This window comes from Sarcophilus harrisii, chromosome 3, assembly GCF_902635505.1.
Source record: "Sarcophilus harrisii chromosome 3, mSarHar1.11, whole genome shotgun sequence".
Lineage (NCBI taxonomy): Eukaryota > Metazoa > Chordata > Mammalia > Dasyuromorphia > Dasyuridae > Sarcophilus > Sarcophilus harrisii.
Window position 1 is genome coordinate 277,412,915 of NC_045428.1, and position 12,786 is coordinate 277,425,700.

General features: G+C 36.2%; 1 protein-coding gene across 1 annotated transcript in view; it reads left to right on the forward strand.

Annotated features, from left to right (window-relative positions):
* Window positions 1-12,053, forward strand: part of CMSS1 (cms1 ribosomal small subunit homolog) — a 256,396-nt gene extending 244,343 nt beyond the window's left edge. The window contains exons 6-10 of the mRNA XM_031959563.1: window positions 195-297; window positions 4,806-4,866; window positions 6,342-6,429; window positions 9,438-9,526; window positions 11,771-12,053. Coding sequence (XP_031815423.1) covers window positions 195-297; window positions 4,806-4,866; window positions 6,342-6,429; window positions 9,438-9,526; window positions 11,771-11,854 — 425 coding nt within the window. The 3' untranslated portion in view covers window positions 11,855-12,053. The remainder of the gene's footprint in view (window positions 1-194; window positions 298-4,805; window positions 4,867-6,341; window positions 6,430-9,437; window positions 9,527-11,770) is intronic.
* The last annotated feature ends 733 nt before the right edge of the window (window positions 12,054-12,786 follow it).

Below are 12,786 nucleotides of genomic sequence, written 5' to 3' on the forward strand. Positions count from 1 at the left end.
GACATATTTGCTACATGACAAATCTCCGAACCTTAGGTGTATTCTTTTTTCTTATCTGTAAAATGAAGGGTCAGACCAGGAGAGAGGCAAACTGGTATTGTATAAAGAGCATCAGATCTATAGTCTGAAACCCTAAATCCCTATGTGACTTTGGTCTTCTGTATTTGAAATGACTAACTTTTTCTTTGTTACAGTCTGTCCCAAATGGGCCAAACTTCGAAAGAACCACAAGGAAAAGAAATCATTGATAATGCTGATAATCTGTAGTTCTGCACTCCGGGCCTTGGAACTAATTAGGTTTGTAGACTACCATAATAGTAATTATAAGAATAGCTAACATTTCTCTAGCACATATTATGTACCTACCAAACACAATGTTAAACCCTTTACAATTAAGATCTCATTTGATCCTCAGTATAACTGTATTATTATCCTTATTTGGCAAAAACTGAGGAAGAGAGAGATTAAGTTATTTGCCCAGGGTCACACAGTGAGGAAGTGGTTGAGGCTGGATTTTAACTCAAGTCTTCCTAACTCCATACTCAGCACTTTATCTACTACACCACTAACCCCTTTCCCCTCCTACCACCCCCAACTCAAAATCCCCATCTTCTTCTTAGGCATAATTAGGAAAGGGAAGACTATCTAGTTTTCACATCTAGTCTTTTCTCAAATACTTTTGGTAATTCATAGCTAATATGGAAGTATTTATAATCTATATCAAAGTTCTTGTGTTCTAAAGGAAAGGTCAGGGGAGAAAGGGAGGAAATTTGGAATTCAAAAATTATAAAAAATGAATGTTCCAAATTTTTACATATAATTGAGAAAAATAAAATGAAAACACTATTTAAAAGAAACAAATACTTTAGGTAAAAGTGACTTTGACTAAATACAATCAATAGGTGATAAAATTCTTAGGCCAATATCCCACTGAATTATTTATTAGAGCAGCCTACAATGAAGTAGTATGTAGGTTTAGAATTTTACCTTCACTCTCATCCCTTGCCCGTTTTCCTTTGGAAGAAATGCCATTGAACAGTAAAATGGATAAATATTCAGGGGAAAGGAGGTAAATAATAGATAAATTAAATATCTTCTTTGCAGTTAAATGAACTTGTAATTTATCAGATTAAAAAACTTGGGAGCTCAAAGCTTCTATTGAAATGGTCAAAAGCACAAAGTTAGTCTGTTAGTTGCAACTAATTAGCATTTATTAGAGTACATATAAATTCCTATTGTGTAGTGAACCCTCTACTGGGTTCTATAGAGAAAAATAGAGGCAAGAAGAAACATAGTCCAGATAGATTGTAAGCATCTTGAAGGCAAGGCCTAGCAATTTCATTTCAGTTTTTTTTTTAATCCCAATACATGTTAGAGTAAATTCCTTGAAAATAAAAAATGATATGCTTGATAAGTATTTTTTGAATTGAAGTCCCTGATCTTAGAAAAGTTTCTATCCTCCATACCTGGAGTACACCCAGTACCCCCTCCTAAATCCCTCCTCTTCCTGTTAAATCCTTCTGATCCTTCATGATCCAGCTCAAATGCCTCCACAAACACTTCACTAATTCCTCAGCCAAAAATAATCTCTACTTGCTCAGGTTTCCTGAGCCTTCTTTATGAACTTAGCATATTTTAGGTAGCCACCAGGTATCACATTGCATAGAGCAGAGGGCCTGGAGTCAGGAAAACTCAACTTCATGACTTCAAATCTGTCATCAGACACATACTAGCTGTGGGACCCTGGGCAAGTCACTTAACCTTGCTTGCCTCCGTTTTCTCACCTGTAAAATGAGAAGGAGAAAGAAATGGAAAATCACTCCAGCATTTTTGTCAAGAAAACACCAAAATGGGGTCACAAAGAATCAGACATGACTGAAATGATTGAACAATAACAAAAATTCATGCATAGTAATGTGTTCTTGTCTTCTCTCCACTACTAGATTATAAGCCCTCTGAGGTCATGGACTATATCTCCTTTATCTTTGTATATCCCTAGTGTATAGCTGTGCTTTTCAGAGTAGATGCTATTTTACCATTAATTGAACAGTGGTTAAATTGATTAAGTATACACATGAAAAACACTTGTGCGAATTTACCAAGTGGAACAGTTTTCAATAAAGGCTTCTTTCACAAGCCTGTAGCCAGCTGTTCATAGGCAGAGAAGGAAACAGGCCCAATGGTGATTATGCAGCTTTAAACCTTCCTCTCTGTACCAGCAGCCACCTCTGACTTTGTCAAGGTCAGTATATCTGTTTGTTGTAGGCTGCAGACAAATGGACTGGATAGCATGTCCATAAGAGTGTAGCACTCCTAAAACATTCACAAAAAATAATATGTGTAAATTAATGTAATTTAATTAATGTAAACGTAATGTAAACATTGTAAACATTATGTAAAAATAGAGGCAGTACTAAGAGAAGGATGACAGGAGATTGTTGAGATTCAAAGGAGACCTCAAACAGGTTGGGGTATCCAGGCTGGGTCTCAAGGTATCTCCAAAGGAATTTGCAGGTTTAGACCCATCCCCAAGTCAAGGAGCAAAGTTTATTAAAATTGTAATGCCAATTAAAGTGGGACTGAGTTCAAAAAGAATTTTGCAAAGGACAAGGAGCAAGAAGATAAATTTATAGGAAAAAATAAAGATCAGCTGCTTCATGTCATTTATATGCTAATTATATGGCTTACAGAATTAAAGAGTGATCTTAGAGTAGAGTTGGGGAGTATTAAATTCTATGGTTAGAGGTGAAGTTGTACCCATTATTGAATTCTATGTCTTAGATTGTCTCAGAAACTTTGTTATTACTGACCAACAGATTTTTATTGGACAGCCAGATTGTTTATATAACTACAGTACTACCAAGGCCAAGTGGCCTTAGGGTTAAGGCCTGATAACCTTAGGGTTATTGCTACATCCTCCCTAGGAGCTACACTCTATCACTATGACATATACAGTAGAAAGATTCATTTGTTGTTTCTTTGTAAAGGATGGATTAGAGAGATAGGGTGGTCAAACATGAGAATGGCTGTTTAGGAAATGCTTTTTTAAAGAAGGTAAGTTTACGATGATATTTCAATAGAGACATATAGAAGATTAAGGAATTTGATTATAGACATATTCATGTATTGATCTAAGCCTGAATTTAGAAAAATATATAATTAACCACTGACTTTCAGCTTTTCTCTCTTAAACACACATATAACTTAATTCCATATAAGCCCTTCTCTCCATATTACATCTCATCTTCAGCTATAGTTCTTGCCTAAAAAATCACTGTAATCCTAAGACATCTCCAAATGTTTTTTACACTTTACACTGAGCTGTTCCACCTGGTGTCATAAGAATTCATGTTGACTTTTCCTTGCTAATAAGGGGGAAAAAATAATATGCTGTCACCATTTTTTGCTATTTTGAAACATTTAGTAGAAAAAAATTCATTCCAGATTTAAAATCTGTTGGCAAAGAGGTTGGCTCAGGAAGGGCCCTCCTCTCAAATTGATTTGAGTATTAAATGTGCATAAATACCTTTTGAGGAGAGAATAACATACTCCTGCCATACCAGGTTTACCAGTTCTTAATGTTTTCATAGTCTCCTATAATCCTACATTCTCTTTCAAGGTTAGATTTGACAGATGATCTGAATAAGGGTTGGCTCCTGTACAAATTAAGTTCTCTTCATAAGGACTACTGGTGAATAACCCTCAGTTTTGCCACTCAGAGTTGTGTGCCTGACATTAATGCCCTTTAAAGCAAATTCTTCACCAACTTAGCCAGTTGGAAAGTACCATATTTCTTAGATGGCCAGCCAACATTAAGGATCAGTTCAAATACAACAGAATACATTATTCTGGGTCATTAGTCATGGCTCATTATTCTATAGATATAGCATATATTACATCAGATTGCCTGAAATATAACAGTAATGCATAATAAAATCCTTATCTGCAAAAGAAACTCAGGGAGCCCATGTGACCCATCCTCAAGCAGTTGAAGGGTTATTCTAAGGAAGAGAAATTTTATTTATTCCATGTGTCTCCAGAGGAGACTTTAGGTAAAAGAAAAACTCCAACAACTAGAATGGACCCTGAATTGGAATATACTGCCTTGAGAGGTAATGGATTTCCTCTCACTAGCATTTAAATAAATGTTGGATGGCCACTTGTGGATGTGTTATAAAAAGATCTTCTTTGTGTAGGAATTATAGTCAGTAACCTCTTGGGTCTCTTCCAACTCTGATTCTGTCATAGCATAGAATGTGGATGCCAATGGCCCCCACTAGTAACAGTCCCTTAATGTATTATTTTCTCTGCAGAATATGATATTTAAGAAAAAACTTGAACCTCAAGTCTTTATCTGGACTGGAGAGAATTGTTAAATTTCCAATATGAGCATTTATACTTTTGAAATCAGTAAGCCACAAATCAGGACCTAGTTTATTATTGTCTTTGGCTGCCTAGATTTAAGGAAATTTTAAGTGTATCCTATGTTTTTTTCTAGGAAAGCCAATTGTTAATCAGAGATCTACTCTACTCACCCCTGATTATAAGAATTGTTGTCTGATAAATGTGGAAATAGCTATAGAATTGTACATATTAAACATATATTGGATTACTTGCTGTCTAGGGTAGGGGATGAGGGTGGGAGGAAGAAAAATATGGAACACAAGGTTTTGCAAGGGTGAATGTTGAAAACTATCTTTGCATATATTTTGAAAATAAAAAGTATTACTAAAATAATTAGTTAATTAAAAAAAGAATTGCCTTCCTCTTCCATTCATTTTTTTGTTTGTTTGATTTTCCCCTAGATCAATGACAGCATTCAAAGGTGATTGTAAAGTGCTGAAGTTATTTGCAAAACACATAAAGGTGAGGAAAGATCTATGGTGTATTGACAAAAGAAGCTCATGTGGAGAGAATCCTATGATAACAGTGTGGATGGACATATATGGTGCTCTTCAGTTTCTTTCCCCCAACCTCTTCTCATTATTTTATTGTTGTTCAGTCAGATTTCTCATGAACCCATGGACAATAATATGCCAGGCCTTTTTGTGCTCCATTATCTCTGGAATTCTGCCCATGTTCATTTGTTATTTCTAAGAAACTAACTATCCATCACATCAAGTACTGACTGATTTGATCTCTTTGCTATCCAAGAGACTTTCAAAAGTTTCATCCAGCACCACAATTCAAAAGCCTTGATTCTGGGGCACTCAGCTTTCTTTATAATCCAACCCTCATGGCCATACAATGGTACTAGGAAAACAATAGGTTTGACTATTTGGACCTTTGTTGGCAAAGCAAGGTCTCTACTTTTTAGTCTACTGTCCAGATTTGCCATAGTTTTCCTTCCAAGGATTATTTTTTAATTTCATGGCTGCAGTCACATCTGCAGTGATTCTTGAGCCCAAGAATAGAAAATCTGACACTACTTCTGTTTCTTTTCCTTCTTTTTGCCAGGAAGTGATGGGACTATTTGCCAAGATCTTAATTTTTACTTAATATTAAGCTTCAAGCTAGCTTTTACACTCTCCACTTTCACTCTTATTAATAGGCCTTCTCTTTATAACCTTTCCTTTATTTTGGAAGCCACTGGGTTAGTCATTCAATAAACATTTATTAACTACTTACCATGTGTCAGGCACTGTACTGAGTGATGGGGATACAAAGAAAGATTTTTAAAAAATAGTCCTACTCTCAATCTAATGGGAGAGCAACATGCAAAAACCATATATAGAAAAACTATAGACAGATTAAACAGGAAATAATGAGTGGAGGAAAGGCACTAGAATCAAGAAGGAGCAGGAATGTCAAGGGAGAGAGCCAATGAAAATTTTCCTTGAATTGGGAGATGGAGTGTCTTGTTCAAGGAATACAAGGAGGCCAGTATTAATGGATCAGTGAAATGGTGCTGAAACTTCAGTGAGGAAGACCTGAGTTTGAATCCTTCTTCAGGCAATTTGCCAGTTGTGTTATACTGGGCAAGTCACTTAACATCTGGGTTTCAGCTTCCTTATGTGCAAAATGGGGATAATAATTCACAGGGGTCTATGAGGCTCAAATGATATGATATATGTAGAGCACTTCATAAATGCCAGTGAGTGTTATTGTTTGTTATTATTAACCATAGGACTGCTTTCATTTACTCTTGCCAGGGCTGCATGCTCACATGCCTGTTTTCATAAGATTGTGTTCCTGGGGTCATCATATGCTATGGTCAAGGTTAATTCTGCCATTGACCCTTTTTGCTCCCTTTTCTCATCCTTTATCTTTGAGAGAAATTTCTCTAAATTTGCCTATTTTTTGATACCCCTTTTCTTGTCTTCTCTTCGATCTTGGAGCAGATTCAGGAGCAGGTAAAGTTGTTGGAGAAAGGTGTGGTCCATCTGGGAGTGGGAACACCTGGAAGGATCAAAGCACTCATTCAGCAAGGTAGGAACCCCAAGGGCCTGAGTGAGGGTGTCATGGGGCCTCTTAGTTAAATGTGTGAGAAAATGGACTCACTTAACCTTGCTTAATTCTGAGAGTGGAATATGAATGTCTTACTGTCATCGTACCCTTAATTTGTTCTTCTGATAGAAGGCTGAAGGATAAAATAAGAGAAATAGTTGGGGAGTGGTGAGTGTGTGGGTCTGGCAGGAACAGAGTTCTTGTGTAGAAGGGTGGTGAGAAATAAGTTAATAAAAAGCATCTTGAAAGCCATCAAAGGTATCCAGGAGCCATTCAAGATTTTTAAGGAGAGATGGAACTTCATGAAAGCCTCAGAATGCGATTAGGATCTTCCATCTTTATGTGAGATAGAGGCCTGCCCAGAAGTCAGATACTATCAATTCTTTCCTGCCTGGAAACCAGTTATTACTGGTGTTTTTTGTGAAGATGATAAATAACAACACATTCATCTAATGCTTTAAGGTTTACAGAATGAGAGAAGGGAGGCTTAAAAATACTGACTTTTCCAGGGCCCCCAGGTGCATAAAGCCCCTTCAGTGAACATAAAGAAGTTAATTGGCTTGCCAAGGTTCTTCAGCTAGGATGAGGAGGAGCTGACACTCAGACCCACTATTTTTGGAAAATATGAGGAGGGAGTTTCCCTACTATCTCCTTTGCTTGTCTAGCCACATTGGATAGAAGAGGACGAGGGAGCTTCAGGCTTCATTTCTAAGTCTGGGGGGAGCCAGTGTAACATAATGGAAAGAGCACAAGAGGCAGCAGACATATGCTGCCATGTACTCACAGTGTCGGGGTACGTGGGTGTGCAGGAAGGACAAGCCCCTATGGTGTCTGGGCTGTCAAGCCCTTCTCAGGACAGCTCACCCCCCTGGTGTACACCTTAACCCAGCTCTCCCTTGTACACATCCAGGGACTGCACCCCGGTAAAGCAGACAGGCTAAACCACAGTGAGGGTGAGTAAGGGGACGTTTATCCCAAGCTTGTGAAGACCTGCCCGCTCTCTCCAACCCCTCCCCCCAACCCCCCAGTGCATCAGGTGGCTGAGAACAGTCTGTTCCAACAACCAGGAAAGCAGCTGCAGCAGGGCTCTAGAGCCCTTAGAACTTGGTCAGGCATTGAAGACAACAAGGTCATTCCTGGCATCCTAGGTCCATCACCAGCTTTTTCTTTCCTGAACTTAAGAAACAAACGTTTCAGTAATATAGCAAAATAGGAAAAAAGACAATTACATACAAAATTATAAATGCATTATAAATACAGCAAAGTTATGGTATTGCTGGGTCAAACAGTATAGGCAGTTTAATAACTCTTTGGATATAGTCAGGATTGGTCTACAAATAAGTTCCATATTGGTCTACAAATATGGCCTAATATTATTATTAATATTTATGAAAGTGACTTTTTCCTTCAACTATCTAAATCAATGATATAAAATGACTGAATGAATATATATTTACAAAATAAAGTTATCATGTAACTTTTTTTTTCTATCTTTTTTCTTTCCTTCCCCACTATATTTAAGGTTAATAAAATTGAATATAAGGAAACTGTGGAATTAATAAATAAAACCAAGAGTTGATTTTATGGAAAAAATCAATAAAATAGAAAAATTATTGGTTAATATTATTTTTAAAAAGAGAAGAAATTTTCTAGTATTAAAAATAAAAGAGGTGAATCTACTACCAATAAAGATGAAATCAAAGCAATTATAAGGATTTCTTTTGCCCAATTATATACTAATAAATTTAACAATTTAAGTGAAATAGAATATTTATAAAAGTATAAATTACTTAGATTAGCAAAAGAGGAAATAGAATACCTAAATAGACCTTATTTTGGAAAAAAGTAATTGAATAGGCCATAAATGAACTTCCTAAGGAAAAAGCACTATTACTAAACAACAGATTTACAAATGAATTCTAGCAAACATTTAAAAGCCAGTCATCTTGACTTTTGAATTGCCCTATACTGTTCTGATTCAAGAAGAGAGGGTAAGGTTTGTTAAGCTGTGCCTCGCTTAAATCCAACTCACTACAGATTATCACCTGTAATATCATTGGTCCTCTTCAAAAAGGAAGGATGAATAATGGTGTGATTCTTGGATGAGTCAAACTCTTTGGGCCTCAATTTTCTCATCAGTAAAATTCGGGGAGAGTGTGTGGATGTTAGACTAAAAAATCACCCGTAAAGATAAATGCATTTGATGTTGATATTGTCTGAAAAGAAGTAGAGCCAAATTTATAGTCTTATAGTTCTGAGAGCAGTAAGAGAAAAATTGAACAAATGAAGCTTTTGTGATCATATACAAATTAAGAAATGGTTTTCATTCATTTTCTTTTTTTTTCCATTCATTTTTCTATTATTTAAATTTGATTTAAAAAAAAAAAAAAGATGTGTATTTTCTACCTCTTGTGTGGGGAACCTGAGGTATGGAGTGGTTAACTGACTTAGTAATGTTAAATTTTTTTAATTTATGAATTGAGCCCACAATCATAATTTCCCCTTCTGCTCCAACAGCTATAATAGATGCTGAAAGTTCCTCAAACAACTCAGTTGCCCATGCTTCCATCTGATTCTCAGGGTCCCACTGATGAGTCTCACATACCTCCCCTGAAGGGCCACTAACCCCAAACCACAGGATGCATCTTACCAAATTGTTGCCAGAGATGAAAATTGAGTCTCTGCGGTTTCACATTATGGCGGCTTGAGGTGGATTTCCTGCCAGGACATGAGCTTAACAACAGGAGTTTCTCTGCCTTTGTTTTTTTCTTCAGAATCAGGGGCAGGATTAGGGGGTGAGGAAATCTGAAGAGTACTTGGGTTTGTTTTTCACTAGGCCAGGAGAGCACTTAATGTCCTAAGATTAGTTGCCCGGGGAGAGGACAGCAGCGACTGTAAAAGTGACCCAAAGAGGGGGTGGAGGAAAAAGTCACTTTGATAAGCTCTTGCCATGTGGTCTTAACTAGAGCAAATTTCTCTGACCCTTTCAGATGTCCTTAACTTGAACTCCCTAAAGTATCTGGTTTTTGATTGGAACTGGAGAGATCAGAAGTTGAGGAGACTGATGGACATTCCCGAGGTACCATGTAACCAGCAATTGTTTTTAATCACATTTTCTTTCAATTTGAAATTGAGTTCAAACATGCTAATAAAGCCGGTGACTTTGGGAGCCAGCACATTCTGGCTCTCAAATTGATTTCTGGCATTTGACTTTGAGGTAGCTTATTGTGGAGAAATTAACCCTTCTGACAACAATATATATTTTCCATTTCTTAAACATTCTTGAACACCTATTCTGTGTTATATAAATCCTCATGCTTTAACATATGGCTCGTTTAATCAGCCTTCTATCTCTCAACTGCACCCTCTTTTCTAAGGGCTCTTTTAATGCTGATAATTTTATTTTGAGGGTTTTTTTCCCTTTTAAATCAAATTAACAACTTACATCAATGCATTGCTTATCTAAGAGGGAAACATTGGCTGTAGGCCAGAAGTGGCATAGTGAATAGAGTCTGAACAATCTGAGTTCTTTTTCTGCCTAGCATATATTAGCTCTGTGACTTTGAACAAATCATTTAACATCCTCATTATGGTTAGGCAGTTTCCTATCTGTAAAATGGGGATAATAATAGCACTTGCTTTTGCTTCAAAAGGTTAAGGCTCACATGGATTAATATGAACAAAGTGCTTTGCAAAATTTAATACTAGCTATTATTATGAAGTATCTTGTAGAAATCCAATATCAAAGTGATATAAGAAGATAACTGGGGTTAATCTTTCAAACTTCCTGAATATTTTTAAGTACTTGATGGATATTAAGGGTAAAACTTACCCTCTGTAATATACATTATACTTGCATTATCTCTTTCCGTGCTCAAAATAGTCTCCTGGGAAGGCCACTTTACTCCTGTATCTCAGTTGCCTTTGCTGTAAAACAAGACTGTGTGGCTAGTTATTGAGTCCTTTCAGTCATGTACAATTCTTTATGACCCCTTTTGGGGTTTTATTGGCAAAGATACTGGAACGATTGGCCACTCCCTTCTACAGCTCATTTTGCAGATGAGGAAACGGGCAAACTGGGTGAAGTGATTTGCCCAGGGTCACCATAGATAGTAAGTGTCAAAGGTTAAATTTGAACTCCAGGCCCAACCCACTATCCACTGTGCCATTTGGTTGCCCAATGTGGCTAGTATTAAACATTAATTGATTTGTTCAAATTTACACAACTCCTATGGAAAAGCCCAGATTCATATGGCAGACTAATGACTCCAAGGCCAGTGTCTTTTCCATTACACCATACTGCCTTTCTTAGCTAAATGAAGATTTTGTTCAGAGCTTCATGGCCATCATTTTGAAGATCCCCGATTATGGTTCTATACTATCAGTGGAGATTCAAAAGTTATAGGAAATCAGAATGAATATGCACTATATCCAAGACATAACAAGGTACCCAGTTACAACCAGAAATTATATAGTTAACACTAAAAGAATAATGCTTAAACTAATTTTCCTAGCATTACATAAGCCAAATATGATTGAATTATTAGTCTAAAATGATAAGTTTGATTGGGCAAGTTGAATTTGAATGATTATCTGGTAAGCTACCAATTTATTTTTTTATTTTGTTTATTTTTTGACTAGAAGTAAGATTTTATTCAGTTCAGACATTCCTCAGGTTGTCCCCCTCCAAAGCCTTCCCCCACTCCCAATTGGCAACTGTCTGTAATTTATTGTCTTAGTTGCCTGAGTACCAAGACATTAAGGAAATCTTAACCATGATCACATAGCCAGTTCACATCAGAGTTAGTCTGGTCCCTTGGCTCCAAGGTAAATCAATCCTTTTGCTACAATATCACACTGCCACCAATAATTCCTTTAGAAATTGGATACATTTTTATCTTGTGATTAATTATTGGATATTATTTTATTGTTGATTATTAACAATATCAGTAAAGATAATAATAAAAAATTGCCATATTGGAATATTAAGTCATTTATAACAATGAACCCAAGGCTGTAAAGAATCCAGAAGGCAGACCTTGGAAATCCATTGAGATGGAATATTTTAAAACAGATACAAACAAGAGACTATTTTATGAAACTGATGCTTTCTGCAGGACCTTTTCATTTACTTACGTAAACATTTCACCTCCAGATCAGATGTGGGTTTGGACATGATCCCTCTCTGGCCATGTCTCTAATAACAGCTGAGTAAATAGCAAGAGTCAAGAGCATTGAATTAATTCAACAAAACGTCTCTTCTTCACATTGAGAAATTTTCCTTTTTTTGCCACTGTTAATCATTTGTTTTTCTCTTGTTCAGATAAGAAAAGAAGTTCTTGAACTGTTGGAAATGAGACTAATAAGTCTGTGTAGAGCCGATTCTTTGAAGCTGGGACTTTTTTAATTCCCAAATTCTAACGAAGATCCAAATTATGACATAAGGATAGAATTTGCATCTGTATTAATGCAACCACACGCTGCCAAATGAGTCATACACAATGGATGTTTGCCTTTTGGGATGCTTTAGCAAACCTGTATCTTATTGCCTTTTTTTGCCAGCTCTTTATAATAAAGTAGAACAAATTTGTGTCGTTTTTACTTGATTCATGGATACCTTTGCATGCTATGTAATATTGGTCTAGAATATTACTTTTATGGGAACAGTATATAAGACATATATAAGACACTTCGTATTCATAAAAGATAACACTATAGCTCTCATAATTAGCTCATATTTGACTCCTAACAATTTTTTTAATCAGCCTTAGCTCTAGTAAAGTAATCTTAGATGTTACCATACAAGGTGACTACTTACTTATGGGTCAGCAAGTGTTTGGAGCATGACAAAAAAAGAGAACGAGGGGAATAGGATTTATATTGTGTAACAAAATTGAGATGCCCCCCAAAATAGCTAAAAACCCATGTATAAAATAGAATTAAAATCCATACAAGCTAATAAGTGTTCAATGAAAACTTATTAGAAGAAAAAGTCTATCTTTCCTCTGCTGACATGAGTGATTCCATCTTTGAATAAGAATCATTTTCAGAGTAAATTGAGCAGGAAAGTCTGCTTCCCTGTTTTTAGGTTTTATCCCTACCCCAGTACATTGCTAAAATTTTGATAATGTGGTCTTGTCATCATCAGTGTTCTTCTCACAGTGACAAACAAGGTTTGAAGATGTTACATACCTATATAGAACTCTGTCATCTATCTTTTCTCCTTGTTTGGAGAACTGTTACCTTGAATTTAGCAATAAATTTCAATGCAACATAACTCCCTTCATATTTATTTCTTTGTTTTCCTTTATATGTACTGGCTGGAAATTATTTCTACTT